The sequence below is a fragment of the Hemibagrus wyckioides genome, linkage group LG24 (assembly GCF_019097595.1).
Source record: "Hemibagrus wyckioides isolate EC202008001 linkage group LG24, SWU_Hwy_1.0, whole genome shotgun sequence".
NCBI classification, from domain to species: Eukaryota; Metazoa; Chordata; class Actinopteri; order Siluriformes; family Bagridae; genus Hemibagrus; species Hemibagrus wyckioides.
The window spans coordinates 18,927,456-18,948,324 of record NC_080733.1 but is presented as its reverse complement, the minus strand read 5'-3'; the positions used below and the strand labels follow the sequence as shown (position 1 = coordinate 18,948,324).

At 41.6% G+C, this 20,869-nt stretch overlaps 2 protein-coding genes across 6 annotated transcripts; one reads left to right on the top strand and one right to left on the bottom strand.

The window, feature by feature from the left end:
• Positions 1 to 312: 312 nt before the first annotated feature.
• On the bottom strand, positions 313 to 4,282 carry fam210aa (family with sequence similarity 210 member Aa). Of its 2 annotated transcripts, none has more exons than XM_058377225.1 (4): positions 4,125 to 4,282; positions 2,645 to 3,016; positions 2,447 to 2,558; positions 313 to 697 (listed from the first exon to the last, which is right to left on the bottom strand). In XM_058377225.1, the coding sequence occupies exons 2-4, from the start codon at positions 2,986 to 2,988 to the stop codon at positions 464 to 466; spliced, it is 690 nt and encodes a 229-aa protein (XP_058233208.1). In that variant the 5' UTR covers positions 2,989 to 3,016; positions 4,125 to 4,282; the 3' UTR covers positions 313 to 463. The 2 variants fall into 2 exon arrangements, with proteins under 2 accessions (XP_058233208.1, XP_058233207.1); XM_058377224.1 differs by having other exon boundaries at positions 4,129 to 4,279.
• Positions 4,283 to 4,823: 541 nt separating this feature from the next.
• On the top strand, positions 4,824 to 13,418 carry rnmt (RNA (guanine-7-) methyltransferase). Of its 4 annotated transcripts, none has more exons than XR_009203377.1 (12): positions 4,824 to 4,876; positions 5,497 to 5,603; positions 5,838 to 5,973; positions 6,066 to 6,188; positions 6,440 to 6,555; positions 8,421 to 8,602; positions 9,434 to 9,598; positions 10,103 to 10,220; positions 10,300 to 10,401; positions 10,643 to 10,676; positions 11,303 to 12,017; positions 12,122 to 13,418. XR_009203377.1 is itself a non-coding variant. In XM_058377212.1 (11 exons), exons 1-11 carry the CDS (start codon positions 4,861 to 4,863, stop codon positions 11,338 to 11,340), a joined length of 1,137 nt encoding a protein of 378 aa, XP_058233195.1. In that variant the 5' UTR covers positions 4,824 to 4,860; the 3' UTR covers positions 11,341 to 13,418. The 4 variants fall into 4 exon arrangements, 1 of the variants encoding a protein (XP_058233195.1); XR_009203375.1 differs by having other exon boundaries at positions 12,083 to 13,418; XR_009203376.1 differs by having other exon boundaries at positions 11,303 to 12,082.
• Positions 13,419 to 20,869: the final 7,451 nt, after the last annotated feature.

Genomic DNA, 20,869 nt, shown 5'->3' with positions numbered 1-20,869 from the left:
TTTCAGCCCAGAAATGAGCTCCGCCCCCAAGTCATAGTGAGAGAGAGAGAGAGAGAGAGAGAGGTCAGTTCAGAAGACTGTAAGTGTTAATTCACTACTGGACAGCAGAGGGCGCTGAACTAAACCTCTCACTCTGCTGCTTTATCAGTAACACTGTTCTTCATACTGACCACAAACCCCTCTGCACTGCCCAGTAACCAGGTTCACCACTAACCACACCCTTCACCACTAACCACACCCTTCACCTCTTACAAAAGAACAGCAGCTAATCTTTTTATGCTAACCTATGACAAAACAGAGGCGGATCCAAAGTGTCGCTTTTATTTTTTTTAATGAGTGAGTAAACAGGAAGTGATGCTGGAAGTGAAGAGGAAGTGAACTGAAACAGGAAGTGAACTGACATGATTAGCCTTTATTACTTTATACTGATAGCTCATTATTTACACGCCGATGATGTCCGTCTTTATTCGGGTTTCTTCCGGAAGCCCACTTTGTCTTTGGTCTCCTGGAGTTTTTCGTTGAACTTGTCCTTGGTTTCCTCGATCCTCTCGGAGAATCGCTCCTTCGTCTCTTCCATCTTCTCTTGCAGGTACTCCTTCACCGGGGGCGGAGTCGACATGTAGCCGTGTTTACGCAGGTACTTCACCGAGAGAGACGTCCCACCTAACGTCAGCGTGTAGCGCGCCGGAGTGGCGATCTGCGACACACACACACACACACACACACACACTTATTCGAATCCACATACTTCAGTGTCTCTGGACATTTTATTTCTTTCCTGAACAGCTTTCAGGATGTTTTAAATGAATCTAAATCAGAATCAAAATGAAATTGATTCTTTTGATTCATTTTCCATTTTACAAACCAGAACCTAAAACATCCTTGGTTCAAGCACTTGCAGGTGAGTTGATTCAGATTCGACTCACTTTCCCACCAGAGTTCACACTGAAGTCAAAAAGAAAAAACCCTAAAAGAACAATATATTTGATTCACTTCTTGCAGGTGAGTCGATTCAGAGTCGACTCACTTTCCCACTAGAGTTCACACTGAAGACTTGAAACCACATCACACACATTCGACAAATTAAATGTGTAGATTTTTTTCACAGCACCGTGTGTTTTATTCCTGCTCTACTCTTTATTACTCAGAATGACCACAAGAGGGCGACAAACTCCACTGTAAATACTGCAGCGTCATTACCAGAGTGAAGATGTTATTAAGTGTTGATTAAATGCTAAAGAGTTCTCTCTCTGGATAAAGAGTTCTCTCTCTGGATAAAGAGTTCTCTCTCTGAATAAAGAGTTCTCTCTCTGGATAAAGAGTTCTCTCTCTGGATAAAGAGTTCTCTCTCTAAATAAAGGGTTCTCTCTGAATAAAGAGTTCTCTCTCTGGATAAAGGGTTCTCTCTCTGGATAAAGGGTTCTCTCTCTGGATAAAGGGTTCTCTCTGAATAAAGAGTTCTCTCTCTGAATAAAGGGTTCTCTCTCTAAATAAAGGGTTCTCTCTGAATAAAGAGTTCTCTCTCTGGATAAAGGGTTCTCTCTGAATAAAGAGTTCTCTCTCTGAATAAAGGGTTCTCTCTCTAAATAAAGGGTTCTCTCTGGATAAAGGGTTCTCTCTGAATAAAGAGTTCTCTCTCTGGATAAAGGGTTCTCTCTGAATAAAGAGTTCTCTCTCTGAATAAAGGGTTCTCTCTCTAAATAAAGGGTTCTCTCTGGATAAAGGGTTCTCTCTGAATAAAGAGTTCTCTCTCTGAATAAAGGGTTCTCTCTCTGAATAAAGAGTTCTCTCTCTGGATAAAGGGTTCTCTCTGAATAAAGAGTTCTCTCTCTGAATAAAGGGTTCTCTCTCTGAATAAAGAGTTCTCTCTCTGGATAAAGGGTTCTCTCTGAATAAAGAGTTCTCTCTCTGAATAAAGGGTTCTCTCTCTGAATAAAGGGTTCTCTCTGAATAAAGAGTTCTCTCTCTGAATAAAGAGTTCTCTCTCTGGATAAAGGGTTCTCTCTCTAAATAAAGGGTTCTCTCTGAATAAAGGGTTCTCTCTCTGAATAAAGAGTTCTCTCTCTGGATAAAGGGTTCACTCTGAATAAAGGGTTCTCTCTCTGAATAAAGGGTTCTCTCTCTAAATAAAGGGTTCTCTCTGAATAAAGGGTTCTCTCTCTGAATAAAGAGTTCTCTCTCTGGATAAAGGGTTCTCTCTGAATAAAGGGTTCTCTCTCTGAATAAAGGGTTCTCTCTGAATAAAGAGTTCTCTCTCTGGATAAAGGGTTCTCTCTGGATAAAGGGTTCTCTCTGAATAAAGAGTTCTCTCTCTGAATAAAGGGTTCTCTCTGAATAAAGAAGTATGAAGAAGTATATGTTCTGCATCCTGATGTGTTCCTGAGTGCAGGAGCAGGTGACCGTGTGAGAGAAGAACCCTTATTGCACACTAATATCATTATCTGACCTTGTACATGGCGTAGGCGGTCAGCGCATTGCCGCTCTGAGAATTCTCCAGGAGTTTGATGAGTTTCTCAGGAAGTCCCAGGTGCTCCAGGAAGGGCAGCAGATTGACTCCTCTGAGGGGAAACAGAACAGATGTGTGAAGAGAGAGGGCAGAGACGAGCGGTCAGTGAGACAGAGGAGAAGATGTGATGAAGCTCACTTCATGGCGGCGTAGTAAAACCCTCCGAACCACATGCAGGAGGTGAGCAGGTGCACGGGGATCATCACTTTCCCGTACTGCTTAAAGGTTCTCTTGAATCTCTGAGCCAGGCCCATGGACTGATCCTGAAGAGGATCGGTGTCTGGCGACTCGTCCTGCCTGAGCTGACCGTCTCCGGGTGGAGTTCTCCCAGGAGCCCAGGATGAGGACGAGGTGCAGATCCGGCGGCATCCTGACCCCAGCCGCATCCGAGAGAGAACCAGGGACTCGCAGGACGACTGTGACCACACCCGAGAGAGCTGGATGAAGCGCCGGAGCTCAGCAGCACACAGGAAACGCATCATCACTCTGCGCTTATCAACACCCACGCCTCTGCAGGGACCGGACACAAGACACCAATTATACTCTAATATCTCTGAACAACATCTTCAATAATAATAATAATAATAATAATAATAATAATATAATAATAATAATTACTAAAATAATTAATAAATAAAAATAATAAATAAATAAAAATAAATTATAAATAAATTAATAATAAATTAAAAATAAATTATTTGTAATAATTAAAATAAAACAATAATAATAATAATAATAATAATAATAATAACAGTAATTAGAATAATAAAATAAAAATAAAATATAATAAAATAATAATTCATTATATGTAATATATACAATAATAAAATAATAAATAATTAAATTAATTAATTAAATTAATAATTAAACTAAATAAAAAAAATAATAAAATAAAATAAAAATAATAATAATAGAAGGTATCAGCCAGAATAAATAAATAAGTAAATAAATAAAATTATTATGAAAATAAATTCTATGTAATTATAGATAATTACATGTATAATATAGTTTATATTATAAAAATAATAGTAATGATAATATGTTTATTCCCCTGAACACCGGAGGAAGAGTGACGACATCTTGGGATATAAATATTATTTACATGAAATTGAAAAAACAAACAAACAAACAAACCATGTATTTATAACGTGTATAGACTTAAAGCTAAACTCTAACACATAACGGTCTACAGCTTTTCTGTGCTGTCATATTATTTACACAAAATGTACATTTAAAAAAAACCCATTTTATTTTATTATTCTGTCTGCACTGTTACTAGCCTCATCTAATGATTTTAAATATTTATTTATTTTTATTTTTAATTTAAATTTAATTTTTTTAAGGGGTGGATGATTGACAACATCCTACTACACTACACTGTGTACTAAAATATTTACTGTTTTATCCTATATTTGTTGTTGTTTTTCATATATTATTATTATTATTATTATTATTATTATTATTATTATTATTAACAGTATTTTGTCAGTAAGAACGCGCACGAGCCCGTTTCAGCTTCCTAACTCTAAGCATTATTTCGCTAAAAAATACAAATAAAACACAAAAGTCCACGAATTTGTTTACCATATTTATGTGTGTATAAACGGCGGATGTTTACCTACATGTGTTGTCGGCTTCTGCATTTTATATCTGAACTTTATTTCCACTAAAAACAATTTCCAGTTTTTTAGCCATTAGCCGTGTCCCCTTCTGTCATTCACACACAACGACGCAGCAGCCGGGACTCGTGCAAAGCATTCTGGGAAATGAAGTGCCTAGCCGCTCACGCTCACGTTACTACGGGAGTAGGAAAAACTACAGTTCCCTAACCACCTCGCGCTTGACATTAAATAGAGCAAACTTTATTGCAAATCAAAGAAACAATCATGATTTCATTTGTAAAAATAAAAAATAAAATCGGTCAGGTCAAAATGTCTAGAATACACGATGTACTTAAGCAAATGTAAAATAATTTAATTACAAGTTAATTTTAAGTGAAATTTGATAGAGCAGAAGTTCGAAGAGAAAATATTTGGATCTCGGAACGGATTTTATTTTGGTAGTTTCTGCTCGACGTTATTAATATATTATAGTTATTATTATTATTATTATTAATTATTATTATTATTAATAATAATAATAATAAATGTTTTCTATAATTTACTAATTATTCACAACACCTGTTTATTTACATTCTCTCTCAGTCGTGCTTTTAGCGCTTTTATATTCCTGTCCAATCATATAGCTGCGTTTATGAATATGAAAATATCAGCCAATCATCTATCAGTAGGCGGGATTCTACCCCTCCCAATACGCGCCTTGACGTACCGAAAACGCCAAACGCGGGATTCATCATGGCGGAAGACTCGAGTGAGTAGCATTAAGCTAAAGGCTTTTGTTTCCCCAAAAATGCCCTTGTACGCCCTTGGTTAATACAAATGATACCGCTCTCTATCGAAGCATCAAACGTGTGTGTGTATTTTTAGACGCCACAAATGGAGCCTGTTTGTTTATTTTTGTGCGTTAAGAAACACATATTTGCCAGTTAGTGTAAGCTGCGGTCAAAACGTGGCTGTGTCTCAAATGAAGGCGTAGTGTACTAGATAAGGTGTTGTTGCTCGCGATTAAACATACTATGTAGTAGTGGAGTTTAGGGAGGGCTGATGTATTTGGGATACAGCTCTAGTAATTTGACTCTATTATTGTGTATTTAAATACAAGTTTTGGGGATTTTGTGCGCTTCACTATGCACTCTTAAGCATCCTGAGATTTAGATTTGCTCAACTAATTTAATAACTGTCTAACTATTTGATTTATGAAATGTAGATAAATAAATCGTCTTTATTACTGAAGTCCGCCTGTTGGTTTATATTGAGGAAAACGTGACTTGTATTCAAACTGTGTCATGTCTTGACAGAAGGTTATTTTAAAAAGATAAATAATAACTGAGAGAAAAACCTCTTTTTAACAGCGTGTGGTGTGTTTTTCAGGATTAAACTCAGCAGAAGGAGGTAACAGGACACTTCAGGAGCAGCGTCCACTGAAGAGGAGGCACGATGAAGACGAGGACGAGGCTTCATCTCCTAATAAAAAGCTGGTAATGTCTCCGATTGATGACGTCACTCCTTCATTACACTCACCTGCACTTTACCTGCTCTGGTCATCCATTTTAACACCTCGTCTTACGGCTAGGTCACTTCCTTGTCTGTAATTACTGACTGTTGGGTTGTAGAAAGTATTGGCACCCCTCATCGATCAGACTACACTACAAATACATGGATGTTATTTAAGTGAAAAAACATTATTAGTGTTTTAAACGTGTGTATTGTAGGACACGGGGGAAGGCCACAGTCAGAAGGTGGCAACACACTACAACGCTCTGCAGGAGTGCGGCCTGGAGCAGCGAAGCAGGAGCCGAATTGTCCACATGCGCAACTTCAACAACTGGCTGAAGAGTGTATTGATCGGTAAAACACACATACAGCCTTCATCTGACATCATTTCTCACCCTGAGAGTCCTGTAATATACTGTGTATTTAAACTGTGTGTGTGGTTTCAGGTGAAGTCCTGGACACATTGCGGTGTGACAGGAGGGAGGTGTGTGTGCTGGATCTGGGCTGTGGGAAAGGAGGAGATCTGCTGAAGTGGAGGAAGGGACGCATCAGCCGGCTGGTGTGTGCAGGTAAAACCCTCACCTTCATCTGTAGAGTTCAAACCAACACAGCTGCAGTGCAGAGGGCTGACCAGAGCAACTGGACGTGTAGCTTTTCCTGTCCTGGTGTCTAATCTGGGAAAAAAAAAATTGTTAAAGTTCTATTGGTTTTTCTTTACAGACGCTTTAAACTAGAATAGAAAAAAGTCTGTTGCATTTTCCATCTGACCACAAACATTAAATATCTTTCCACGTTGTGTATGTGTGTGTTTGTGTATCAGACATTGCAGCTGTGTCAGTAGAACAGTGTCAGCAGCGTTACACTGACATGAAGAGGAGGAGTCACCCTAACGAGCGCATCTTCACTGCTGAGTTCATCACTGCTGACTGCTCCAGGGTAACACATACATATATACACTACTCACAGAAAGTTAAGGATATTGGGCTTTCGGGCGAAATTTCAGGATGCACCAAAAATGCACTATAAGCTTTACAGCTGAACTTAATTTGACCTTCTCTACACTTTTGAATGCACATGTCCAACTGTTCAGTGTTTCAGTACTTTTTGCAGAACTTGCTGGTCTCTAACAAGGTGCTTAACGGCAAAATTCACAACTGGTGTTTGATCCATGAATCCACCAATAAATTTTCTGGTTCAGTTAGAATTGGTATTTAAACAGTCCTCTTCATCATGCTGTTCACATTTTGACATCATGAGACCAAGACCACACCTAACAATTGATCAACAGAACCTCACCATTGTGAGGCTTCAAACAGGATGTTCTCAGAGGGAAGTGGCCACTGAGCTTAGAGTGTCACAGAGTGTCATCAGCAGGTTGGGACAGAGATACAGAGAGACTGGAAGAGTCACGGAAAGGCATAGAAATCAGAAAAAGTTTTATTGCCACGTACAGCAAAGGGTCAGCAAAGAGCACTTTACAGTACTAGGAATTTGTCTTGGTGTCAGGTGCAAACATATACACAGGTATGAAATGTCTGTACAAATGTACACAATTTTAGAAAAGAGCTAGAATAAGTTAAATAAATACTGTAGAAGTTGATGTCCTTTGGCCACATCCCACGTTGATGACCGCTTCATTGTGAAACAGTGCCCTGCCGAACCGGATGATGAATGCCACTCAACTCCAGGCACATTTAAGGGATGTCAGACCATTCGAAACCGTTTACATCAGTGTGGTCTGCGTGCTAGACGATCTGCAAGGGTACCTGACCACACCCCCAGGCACAGGCGTCGGGCCAGGGAGCATTTACACTGGACAGGGGATCAGTGGGCCTCAGTGCTGATGAAAGTCGATTCACGTTGAGCAGAAATGATGGCAGCCAACGATGTTGGAGATGTCAAGGAGAGCGCTATGCATCAGCCACTGTTGTCACCAGACGAGCCTTTGGTTGTGGTGGTGTTAGTCTGGGCAGGTGTGTCTACTCAATACAGAACTGTAAATTAATAATAACATCATTAATCCAGTCATTGTGCCCCTGCATGAACAACACAGGCCTAATTTCATCTTCATGGACGACAATGCTCCAGCTCATGGAGGTCGCATCATTAGGGAACGGCTGCTGGAGGCTGGGGTACCTCAAATGGAGTGGCCTGCACTTTCTCCAGACCTGAATCCCATAGAAAACCTCTGGGATCGGCCGAGTCGCCGTGTAGAGGCTCGTAACCCTGCACCCCAGAACCTCAATGACCTGAGGGCCGCCCTTCAAGAAGAGTGGAATGCCATGCCTCAGCAGACAATAAGTCGACTCGTGAACAGCATGAGACATCGTGGTCAAGCTGTAATTGATGGTCAAGGGCACATGACAGATTATTGAGACATTGAGATTTTTTGTTGTGGTATATCCACCACTGTTGTTGGCTTTTGTTTCAATAAATTGTTTGAGATGAAATCACCATTGCAGCTTCTACTTAAATGCCCTACTTTCATGATATAATATCAATGTAGTGTGAACTTTTTACATTTTCCATAAATTTCACCCAAAAGCCAAATATCCTTAACTTTTTGTGAGTAGTGTATATACATATACATACACACACTCGCACATGTATACATACACACAAAAACACACACGTACTAATGCACACATACATACTCACCTCAAACGTACAGATATATACATGCAGACACACATGCGTGTACATACACTAACACACATACATTTATATACACACACTACATGTTTGAGCATATCAGATGTCAGACTCGATGAAACGAAAGGTGTGTTTGTGTGTGTATGTAGGAGCTGCTGAGTGAGAAGCTGAGTGACCCTGAGATGCAGTTTGATGTGTGTAGTTGTCAGTTTGTGTATCATTACTCCTTCGAGAGCCAGCAGCAGGCCGACACCATGCTGAGGAACGCCTGCGAGAGGCTCCGCCCTGGGGGATTCTTCATCGGGACCACGCCCGACGCCTATGAGCTGGTGTATGTACACACACACACACGATATGTATTATATTACTTCTTAATTTAAATGAAAGATCTGCAGAAAAGAAAGAGAGAGAGAAGAGATGGAAGGCAGTGAAGAAAGAACAAGATGAAGGAAGAAGAGAATTAAGGGGATGAGGGAAGGATGAAAATGAAGGAAGGGACAGGTGGGGGGAAAAAAGGATGAAAGAACCAATGAATGGAAAAAGAGAAGAAATATTGAATAAAACTAGAAAGGTGAGAAAGGAAAATAAAATAAAATAATGAATAAATGAAGGAGGAGAGCAAAGGGAGAAAATGAGGGAGAAAGGGAAAGCAATGAAAATGAGATAAAAATAGAGAGAAGTGAAAGTGATGGAGGTAGAGAGAAATGGGAAAGTGAAGGTGTGTGTTTTGTAGTAACAGTGTGTGTACACACTATTGCGTGTGTGAATCACTGACTGACTCATTGAATGATTCACTCATTTACTGACTCACTCACTGACTGATTCACTCATTTTTACTGACTTTTTGAGTCACTGACTGACCCTGAGTCACTGACTGTCAGCTCATTATCCATCATCTTATACAGTAATGTGAGTAAACCTACCTAACCCTACCATCTGAAATCTAAACTCAACACACACACACACACTCTTACTGATCACCAGCTTACTCATATAATCAGAAAAAACATTTATTAAAAGGTGTAGTTCTGGGGATAAGTTTAAATTTATGGAACTGTAGTGTTGCTCCTCCTCCGTTCAGGATGTCCGGCCGTGTGCATGCTCATGTATGTGGTCAGTACAGGAGAGAGAGCATTAGTTCCTTTCACCACTCTGTGTGCAGGAAGCGTCTAGAGCAGTCGGATTCCAACAGCTTCGGGAATGAGGTGTACCGCGTGACCTTCCAGAAGAAAGGTGACTATCCGCTGTTCGGCTGTCAGTACGACTTCAACCTGGAGGGAGTTGTGGACGTGCCGGAGTTCCTGGTGTACTTCCCACTGTTCGTGGAGTGAGTCTCATCATTAAACTGCTTACATATGAGGAGGAGGAAGAGGGGGTGGTGTTGGTAGTGGAGGAGGAGGAAATGGGGGTGGTGGTGGAGGAGGAGGAAGAGGAGGTGGTGTTGGTGGAGGAGGAGATTTTGTGATAATTTAAACAAAATTATTCTCATTAGAATTGCAAAGCACTTGTTTGAGCACAGAGGGTGCTGTGGAGCAGAGTTACCTTTTCACTCAGATCAGTTTCAAAGCAGAAATGAGCATAACCAGCTGAACCGGTCAGTGCCTCAGTGTCCCCTCCTGTGTGGTGGTGTAATACAGTGAGTGAGCAGCAGGGGGAGCTCACTCTCTTTCAGTAAAATAACCAGAGCAGTTGTCAGAGTTTACTCTGTGTAGAATTCACGTTTGCTCCGTGTAGAATTCACATGTTGACTCTGTAGAATTCACGTGTAATTCTCTTGTAGTTCTACACAGTAACGTGTTTATTACAGAGTGTTTTATTATCTGTTCATCAGAATGGCGAAGAAGTACAAGATGCGTCTGGTGTATAAGAAAACTTTCCATCAGTTCTTTGAGGAGAAGATCAAAGATGAGAGGAACAAGAGTCTCATGCAGAGGATGCAGGCTCTCGAGGTTTGTGTGTGAGTGTGTGTGTGTGTGAAAGAGAGAGAATCTTTGTCTCACTCACCACATTTCTGTGTGTGTGTTACAGCAATACCCTGTGGAGGACAGAGGCAGGTTGGCGTGTGACAGTGTGAAGGAGTATGAACACGCCGAGAGGAGAGCACAGAGCACCGGGGTCTCACTGCCACTGGTCAGAACATACACACACACACACCCCTACATGACAGCAGAAACCAGTTGGAACATGTCACACCTACCAGAGCTCAATACACTGAACATGCAAACAATCTCTCTCTCTCTCTCTCTCTCACTCACACACACACACACACAGCAGTGTAAATGAAAACGCTTATCCAACCATAATGCACTGAAGCGTGGCATACTACATGTAAACTGTGTGTGTATGCACCTAACGTCTGGTCTGTTCACAGGGGACGCTGTCCAGGTCAGAATGGGAGGCTACAAGTACGTATAAAATCAGTTTCTCTACATTAACTCTGTGTACAGATCGACTCTTACAAATAAACAGGAACATCTCTGGTTACCATGGAAACCATAATCTGTATACAACAGTGTAACAGAGTGGTTTTTTAAAATCGTAAGAAAAGTCATAAAAGAGTATGAGTTAGTCTCAGAGTTCGTTCTGGTGAAGGGTGAAATGTTTAAGTACGTATATAATTCTAGCTCCACCCACTTTCACACCTTTTACATCAGCGTATGCTAGTAAGAGTTAACTGCTCTAAAACACGTGAAAACACCAGGCTTCATTTTTCCTCCTGACACAACGAGCCAATCAGCATCCGAGTCTGGGATGATTGACAGATGAGTAGCTGCTCAATCTTATTAACTCTCCTCCCTGGAAGCCCCGCCCCCTTTTTTCTCTTGGAGATTATTGAACTCTGTGGAACTTTCTTAGTTAGGTTTATTAGCCAGATTTCAAATAAGTAAATATATTTTGAAAATATCTTTAAACATGATTAGTTGATTTGATTAATTGATTGATTAGTTAATTGATATATTTTTATGTAAATGTCTGAGTTTATTTATCCCCATGACTCCACTCAGTGAGGTGTTGTGTCTCTGTGCTGCAGGTATCTACCTGGTGTTTGTGTTCGAGAAGACGGCCTGAACTGCAGTGACCTCAGGAACGTCCTCTGGATTTCTTTTTTCTCTCTCTCTCTCTTTTTTATTTTTTTTTAATTTTTTTTTTAATTAAATCACTTCTGTACAAGCTGGGCAAAGCTGCTAAGTTTCATTTTCACACATGGCTACTAAAGGTGTGTGTGTGTGTGTATGAGGTGTGTGTGTGTGTGTAAAGCATTTGTATGTAGTGGTTTTCATTCTTTCAGTAACTGTGTTTAACTAGTGATGAACTAGGACACTGAAAGTGTGAAGACGTGTACGGGTGACATGTACAGGTAGCGCGTACGGGTGACGTGTACAGGTAGCGTGTACGGGTGACATGTACAGGTAGCGTGTACGGGTGACGTGTACAGGTAGCGCGTACGGGTGACGTGTACAGGTAGCGCGTACGGGTGACGTACAGGTAGCGTGTACGGGTGACATGTACAGGTAGCGTGTACGGGTGACGTGTACAGGTAGCGCGTACGGGTGACGTGTACAGGTAGCGCGTACGGGTGACGTGTACAGGTAGCGCGTACGGGTGACGTGTACAGGTAGCGCGTACGGGTGACGTGTACAGGTAGCGTGTACGGGTGACGTGTACAGGTAGCGTGTACGGGTGACGTGTACAGGTAGCGTGTATGGGTGACGTGTATGGGTGACGTGTACGGGTAGCTTGTACGGGTGACGTGTACGGGTAGCTTGTACGGGTGACGTGTACAGGTAGCGTGTATGGGTGACGTTTACAGGTGACGTGTACAGGTAGCGTGTATGGGTGACGTTTACAGGTGACGTGTACGGGTAGCGTGTATGGGTGACGTGTACGGGTGACGTGTACAGCTAGCGTGTATGGGTGACATGTCCGCTCCAGCAGCCGACCAATCAGCAGCTTTGCTTCACCTTTCATACACAGACACAAGAAACACACTTTCTTTTTTTTTCTCCTCACTTTTAAGGATTTTTTTGCTTTTTGATTATTTATCATTCCTTTCTTCTTCTGTCATCTTGCTTTCTTTCATTATATTGTGTTAAATAAAATGTTAGTTTTCTTTCTTTCTCTAAACATCCTTCCCGTCACCCAGTCTCTTCATAAAAAAGTATTTTTTTCCTTTATATTATACATTATAGGTATTACCTTTAGGTTTTATTTCCTCACCTTTTCCTCAAGTTTTCTTTCTTTCTTTCTTTCTTTCTCTCTCTTCTTTTCTATTCTATATGCATGTCCTTGGGCACGGCTGTGGGCGTGTCCTTGGGCATGGCTGTGGGCGTGTCCTTGGGCACGGCTGTGGGCGTGTCCTTGGGCACGGCTGTGGGCGTGTCCATCAGACTAACAGAGTAATAATTTTCAGTCCTCAGTGAAGGCGTTATTCTCTCCACTTCCTGTCAGCTCCTGCAGGTGGATTTCCCGCCGTCTCGCTGTGGAAAACCTCCATCAGGGCCGAGTTCACACTTACTCCATAAACATTCACTTCTGTTTCTAACAATATCAATGTTATTTCCTCTCAGCTGCTCTGCACACTAACGAGCTCATTACCCTGCACTCTCTCTCTGTCTGTCTCTCTCTCTCTCTCTCTGTCTCTCCCTCTCTCTCTCTCTCTCTCTCTCTCTCTCTCTCTCGGCTTTAATCAGTTATGTAACTCTGGCTCTGGGAGAATCACTGATATATAATTACACTCTTTAATCAGCTCCTGTTTCTGTGTGTTTCTTCTCTCTTCCCCTGACTTCCTGTCAGACGGTCATTAGCATTAGCGTGTGTCCATCAATGACATGACCTTCAGCGTTAGCTCAGTGTCAGGAAGAACGGGAAAAGTTTGTGTGTGTGAAAGAAAGACGGAGTGAGAACGCCTCGGCTCTGAGAATCCAATCCTGCTGATGGAGAGATTTAAACACGGAGAGAAAAAACTCCATCATATACCATCTGTCTCTCTCTCTCTCTCTCTCTCTCTCTCTCTCTCACTCACACACGGAGGTTTACAGGTCTCTTCTTTTTTTGTTAGTGGTTGATTGTTGATGTTCTGCTGTTAGTCACTTCGTTTTCTAAAAAAGACGAGTTTAAAATCGAAAAATAAACACATGATGAAAAGAGTGACTGCCTCCTTCTCTTCTTTTTCTCATTTATTGATCATCTGTTTTTCTGTAAACAAAAATTACAATAAAACATTATCTTTCTTTCTTTCTTTCTTTCTTTCTTTCTTTCTTTCTTTCTTTCTTTCTTTCTTTCCTTTCTGCCTTCCTTTCCTCCTGTTTGTGCTTCCTTCCTTCCTTCCTTCCTCTATCTTTCTTTTTTTTTTTTTGAAGTGAAATGAAGTGAAGGTTATCAGAAACTCTTCTTTTTATTCTGTTTCTTTTTGCTCGTCTGTAAGTTGATCCCTCGTTCTCGGTGCGTGTCGTCTTTCTCTGCGGTAATGAGTTCCTCTCCAGTCTCTCGTTCTGCTCTGAGCAAAGCTGGAGGAAAAAAGAAAGATAGAACAGAAGAAGCGGCATGTTGGAGCTTCCAGGATTCCAGCTGCAGTCCTGAAGATCCCGAGGGATTTCTTTTAAAAACACAGAAGAAGAAGCTGAAGTGCAGAGGAGCTCATCTGATGTGTCCCCGGTTCTGCTGGGTTCTAGCTCAGTGACGTATGGAGCTCGTCTGATGTGTCCCCGGTTCTGCAGGGTTCTAGCTCAGTGACGTATGGAGCTCGTCTGATGTGTCCCCGGTTCTGCTGGGTTCTAGCTCAGTGACGTATGGAGCTCGTCTGATGTGTCCCCGGTTCTGCTGGGTTCTAGCTCAGTGACTAGCTCGTTTTAAACACGATTCACTCCATCAACAGCAGTTAGTTATTAATGTTCTGCCACAGAGCTTTAATACACTCCATCTAAACACCTTACTGTTTCCATAGCAACAGCTCCTTCACCTCTAGGCTGTATGTGTTTGTGTATCATATGGAAGGAGTCTCCAGTTTCAGAGCTTTAACATCTTCAGCAGGAGAACAGAAGAGTTTATGCCCTGTTCGTGGTTTCTATGGAAACATCCAGAACAACTCGGGAGTTTTTTTTGTACAGAGCGAGAGAGAGAGAGAGAGTTTTTATTGCTGCTATAATGGAACAGAGAGCAGGTTGGTGAGTCGCCGTGGAAAAGGAATAACAGATACAGAGAAGCGCAGCTGTAGGAAAATAATCAGCTCTTCTTTCTTTCTTGTTTTCTTTCTTGCATTCTTATCTCTGTCTTCTCCGCTTAATCCCTACCTTCCTTCCTTCCTTCCTTCCTTCCTTCCTTCCTCCCCTCTCGATTTCTGTCTGTCTGTCTCTCTCTGCCTCTCTCTGTCTCTCTCTCTCTCTCTGTCTGTCTGTCTGTCTGTCTCTGTCTCCATCTGTCTCTCTTTCTCTTATTGTCTGTCTGTGTGTCTGTCTATGTGTTTCTGTCTCTCCCTCTCTTTGTGCTATAACAGAACAGGCAGTATGTTGGTGAGTGTCTGTAGTTGAAGAGGAAGAACAGATACAGAGACATGGAGCTGTAGGAAAATAATCAGTGAGGAGAGGAAGCTGCTTGGGAGGAGGGGAATTTGTGTTGTGTTAATTACCAGGTTGTGCACCGATACACACACACACACACACACACTCACACTCTGCTCATCTCTTAAGAGCTCTACTTTATCCGGAGTCTGTTATCGTGACTACTCTAATTCTGTTTTATTATCACTCTAAATAAATAAATAAATAAGTAAGTAATGACTGAAGGTCAGCGTGTTGGTCCTGCACACGGAACCCAGTGAGTCCAGGATATTTACAGAGCTGGGTCTTATTCATGTATTATGTAAAGATCTAGCAGTGGACATTAATAACAGCTCAGTGAATCCTGCTGCTGTTTTCCATTCTGATTTCTCCCCATCCACCCCCCCACCCCCCCTCTCGCTCTCTCCTGTTGTATAATCACTACGTCAGTTGATCACACATCAGTGCTTTATAATCTACAGATGAGTTTGTTCTGGTAAATTCCTGTGGGTTCTGGGGTCCAGACTGCGGTGCTGCTTAATGAGATGATTTTATTACAACAGTAGATTTCAATCATTAAATCTAACTAACTAATGATGAAGATGATGATGATTAGGGCGCGTCTCCGCCCTTGTTATTCAGCTTCCTCATTAAAGTCATTACCACACATGTACCTGATGAACTCTGGTTATTTTTTGATAAACTGCAGTGTGTTAACTGGAGCTGGGAGAAGCTGCTCCTACATCCCCTCCTGCAGTGTTTTATCCATTCAGCCTGAGGCAGTGTTTATTTCCTCAGTTCTTTACCTCCGTGTGAAGATGACAAAGCAACTCTGTGTGTGTGTGTGTGTGTGTGTGTGTGTGTGTAAGCCTGCTTTAACCAGGACTCATGATGAGTGGCTATTAAAGAACCATCTGACCGTCATGTGCTGAAATATGCGTGTGTGTGAGCATGTGTGTGTGAGCGTGTGTGTGAGCGTGTGAGTGTGAGTGTGTGTGTGTGTTAAAGCAGAAAACAGGGTCCATACACTTACTGCAATTGATTCTTCTTTATATTTTTTAGGAAGTCTTTCACTCATACCCCACCTCTCTCTCTCTCTCTCTCTCTCTCTCTCTCATGAAAAGCATCACCTAAATCATATCTCCTCAGTGGTGACATTCTATTGATTGACAGGGTAAGGGGTGTGCCAATACTTTGTGCAGCACTGCAGATAGACTACTTTTACTGCAATTACACACTACACTGTGACCTGATACACTGTTCGTTCTTTTTCTTTCTTTCTTTCTTTCTTTCTTTCATTCTTTCTTTCTTTCTTTCTTTCTTTCTTTCTTTCTCTCTCTCTCTCTCTCTCTCTCTCTCTCTCTGACTCTAGCTGTGTTTAAAATCATTTACTAATAAACAAGGGATTATTAATTCTTCAGTAAATCTGAATGAAAAGCCTTTCACTTCATCCCTCCATCTCTCCATTTTCTCTCGCGCTTGTTGTCCTTCAGCAGACAGAGAACCTGCGCTGAAGCCTTCAGACGTGTCTGAGTCTACAGATGAAAGCTCCAGACGAGTTAACTTCCCCGAACCTGAGACGTGGTTAGGAAGATAATGAAGCTGGTGTAAGGCCAATTAGCGCATCGTTAATGCGCTGTAGTGTTTAATTAAATCAGCTTTTCATCACAGCGGCACAAAGCAGCGATCACGGGCTTTTAGCGTAAAAAAAAAAAAGCAGAGCGTTTTATCAGACCGTTATCTCGGCGTCACACCAACTGACTGCACAGAGGCACATTAAAGTCAGGGCTCGTCCCCGAGAGAGCCGAGAGAGTCATTCGGCAGGTTTATTAATTTAGAGTGTTTACACAGCGGATCGTCATGGCGGCGGTCATTTGCATAAATCTGCATACCTCATGATGAAGGAGGTTTTGGACACGGAGACGATTTTTTAGCCGCTTTATAAAGCTTCATAAAGTCTCAGGTGAAGTGACAGACTGGATCACTCCGTATATGAGCTATACCTGCCATCCGAGACCAGAGAGCAGGGAATAAAACACATCTCTCTTGGTAACCATGGAGACGAGCAGAGCCATGTGCAAGCTCGTGGAAAAACAGTCCAGAATCCAAAATAACGCTAAGTCAAAGATCAACACACACCTGGGAGCAGAGTTTCCACAGAAAGCTGGAGGTCTGCCTACAGGAACACGAGCTTCACAGTATCTTTTATTTTCCTTCTCACCCCTCCACTTCCTCCTTCACCCTCTTGACCTGACCGCTGCTAGCCCTGCTGCCTCCTTCCACCACACACCTGCTCAAATCTCCCGGTCCTTTACTGCTGCTCAGATTCCTGCACTACATGTCCAGTGATTCCACCAGACCACCTGCCCTCTGGACACACAGTGCTGCAGATCATCTCCTCCATAACATCTGATCAAGTAACATCTGAAGAAACCTGACCTCAGATATCAGTAACTACTGACCAGCACCACTGCTCTCTCAATCAAACATCCCTCTATCTACAGGAACTGGACATATCAAAGACACCAAGGAGATGATGTCTTTCCCTCTCTCTCTGCCCCCACCATCGCCCCCCCCCTGTAAAAAGTTCTAGCTGATATCTTTCTAGCTGTGTTTAAACTCATTTACTAATAAACAAGCGATTATTAATTCTTCAGTAAATCTGAAAGAAAAGCCTTTCACTTCATCACTCCATCTCTTTCATTTGCTTTCTCTCTCACTTTTGTTGTCCTTCAGCAGACAGAAAACCTGCGCTGAAGCCTTCAGACGTGTCTGAGTCTACAGATGAAAGCTCCAGACGAGTTAACTTCCCCTCTCGCTTTGCAGCCATATCCTCTACACCTGCTCTCTACCTCTAAGGTCATTTCCTCTACACCTGCTCTCTCTCTCTGAGGTCATATCCTCTACACCTGCTCTCTCTCTCTGAGGTCATATCCTCTACACCTGCTCTCTCTCTCTGAGGTCATTTCCTCTACACCTGCTCTCTCTCTCTGAGGTCATTTCCTCTACACCTGCTCTCTCTCTCTGAGGTCATATCCTCTACACCTGCTCTCTCTCTCTGAGGTCATATCCTCTACACCTGCTCTCTCTCTCTGAGGTCATATCCTCTACACCTGCTCTCTACCTCTGAGGTCATTTCCTCTACACCTGCTCACTACCTCTGAGGTCCTTTCCTCTATACCTGCTCTCTCTCTCTCTCTGTGAGGTCATATCCTCTATGGTTTTTTCTCTGAGGTCATATCCTCATGTGGGGTTTTATTCCTCTGCTATGTTGATGACACTCAACTCATCCTCTCCTTGCCTCCCTCATACACTCGCGTCTGCCTGATGTTTTTTTATTAGTTTGGAAATATAGTCCTACTTTTAAAGTATGTGATTTGAGGTGAACGAGGGAGGGGCAGGTGTTAGTGACCAGGGGGCGGAGTCAGCACAGAAAAAAAACAGCCCAGGTGTCATAAACACTAATGTTGAATGCCTCATTATAATCCACCCGAGAAGATCAGCATTGCGGATAATTAAACAGTGTGAGCTGTATGCGCCGGATTCGCCGGCAGTGTGTCGTTAGCCACCATTGTTCTCTGACAGTCCAAATGAACAGCTTCAAATCACGTGGCTAATTACATGCTATAGAAGCAACGGTGCAAATTAACTCCACTCTGAAAGTACACGACTCCGAGAGATTCCGACCCTGAAGATTAGTTTCACTTTATATTAAAAAAAGGATCAAACAAAACTTTGGAATCTTTTATGCACAGAAAAAAAAAACGCCTCATGTGTGTCTAATTAATCGGACGAGGGTTCGTCTGAGGCGAGTCACGTAGAAGAGGAGAAACTTCTGCTAGCTACTCCGATCTGACCTTAAACATCTCATTACACTGGCACCCGTCATGGGTTGGGATACACCAGGCATTGAGTGAACATACAGATCTTCAAGTTGATGTGTATAGAGGTTCTCATGGGCTGAACTGTGATGTCATGAGGTTTTCTCGCTACAGTTCTCCAAGGAAGAACAGCATGTCTGATGCATGGAGGCTCCACCTCCAGGTCTGCTGCTAATGTCTTGGTGCCAGAGGTCTAGGTGCCAGGGGTCTTGTGGAGTCTATGCTTCAGAGAATCAGAGCTGTTTTGGTTGCACTACACAACATTAGACAGGTGGTTTTAGTGTATAAAGAGAGCTAGAGCTAATAGACTTCTGGAATTTATACAAATGATGGAGTCTCTAAGGTGATCTGGCTGGATTTTTAGGAAAAAGCCACATTAATATTAATATTTTGAGGCAATTATCCAACAGTTTCTCTACTTCCTTGTAGGACATTTATTTAAAAGAAAAGCTTCTTTACTGTAACCCACAACTGGTACAGGGGCCTGAATCCAAACCATGGAGAACCAAACCAGACAGAAGCGAGCCAGCGCTGTCATTTCTAGAAGCTGGTTTGCCAAAATTATGTTTTAAAATATCAATAAAAGAACCTCAGGGCACTGAAAAACAAGGCGCTTGTGTGAAGTTACACCACAAAATATATAAACTACTACAGGAGACCAAACCACTGATGGTAATAAAGGGTGTGTGTGTGTGTGGGGTATCAAAAACAAACACATTCACTGCCCGTGGGTACAAACCAGCGGTGAAGATGAAGAGAAGCTTCAGAGAGCTTCAGAGGGAGAAAGTCAGCTGATTTATACATAAAACTAGAGTCATTTAACGCGAGACATGAGTTCCCTGTGCGAGGAGAACCACTTCTGTGGCGTCGTTATTAATAAACACCAGGAGAATAAACAGATCATTGAATAACTTCCAGCTTCTGCAACACGTGATGGACATCATCATCATTTCTAACTTCCAGCACGGTGACTTTAGAGTCTGCTGTAGATCACATCCTCCATAACATTCATAGCATGTTATAACCCATTCATAAGCCATCACAAACATGGGAATAATTATTCATAGAAATGTGAATAATAAAAATAGTAGAAATTACACTCTATAGCTAACTTTATTATGGATTATTAGTTATAACATAATGCCTTATAAGGAATGTTCATAACACATTTTTCACCAGCACCAAAGAAGCTCCCCTTCATCATGAGACCTGAATGCTGGGAATAATCATGATTATAATGCATTATTATGGGATTTATCACATTATTATGGACCTCACAATCAATTTATGCCTACAATAATGTCTCCACTAAAAGGCCTAATAATGCGTACAATGCTTTATAATGGCCCTAGAAATACCTATGTTCTGCTATAATACCCCTATTAATGGCTATGGTACACTATAATACCCCTATTAATGCATATGGTACACTACAATGCCCCTAATGATGCCTTTGTTGCGCTATAATAACCCTAACAATGCCTATGATATGTAATAAGGGCCATAATAATACCTATGATACACTGTAATGCCCCAAGTAATGCCCATGATGCACTGTAATGCCTCTAGTAATGCCCATTACACACTATAATGCCCCTAGTAATGCCCATTACACACTATAATGCCCCTAATAATGCTAATGATGCACTATAATGCCCCATAATAATGCTAATTATACACTAAAATGCCCCTAATAATGCTTATAATACACTATACTGCCCCTAATAATGCTAATTATACACTATAATGCCCCTAATAATGTGAATTATACACTATAATGCCCCTAATAATGCCTATAATACACTATAATGCTCCTAGTAATGCTAATGATGCACTATAATGCACCTAATAATGCTAATGATGCACTATAATGCCCCTAGTAATGCCTATAATACACTATAATGCTCTTAATAATGCAAATGATGCACTATAATTCACCTAATAATGCTAATGATGCACTATAATGCCCCTAATAATGCTAATTATAAACTATAATGCCCCTAATAATGCTTATAATACACTATAATGCTCCTAATAATGCTAATGATGCACTATAATGCACCTAATAATGCTAATGATGAAAGATAATGCCCCTAGTAATGCCTATAATACACTATAATGCACCTAATAATGCTAATGATGCACTATAATGCCCCTAGTAATGCATATAATACACTATAA

What these genes read in the sequence shown, in the direction of transcription:
- fam210aa (XM_058377225.1), bottom strand. Translation starts at nt 2,988, where the DNA reads ATGATGCGTTTCCTGTGTGCTGCTGAGCTCCGGCGCTTCATCCAGCTC. An exon ending in TTTTACTACGCCGCCATGAA is followed by an intron (nt 2,559 to 2,644) that starts GTGAGCTTCATC and finishes GTTTCCCCTCAG; the next exon opens with AGGAGTCAATCTGCTGCCCT. An exon ending in CCGCCTACGCCATGTACAAG is followed by an intron (nt 698 to 2,446) that starts GTCAGATAATGA and finishes TGTGTGTCGCAG; the next exon opens with ATCGCCACTCCGGCGCGCTA.
- rnmt (XM_058377212.1), top strand. An exon ending in GCTGAAGAGTGTATTGATCG is followed by an intron (nt 5,974 to 6,065) that starts GTAAAACACACA and finishes GTGTGGTTTCAG; the next exon opens with GTGAAGTCCTGGACACATTG. An exon ending in CCCGACGCCTATGAGCTGGT is followed by an intron (nt 8,603 to 9,433) that starts GTATGTACACAC and finishes CTCTGTGTGCAG; the next exon opens with GAAGCGTCTAGAGCAGTCGG.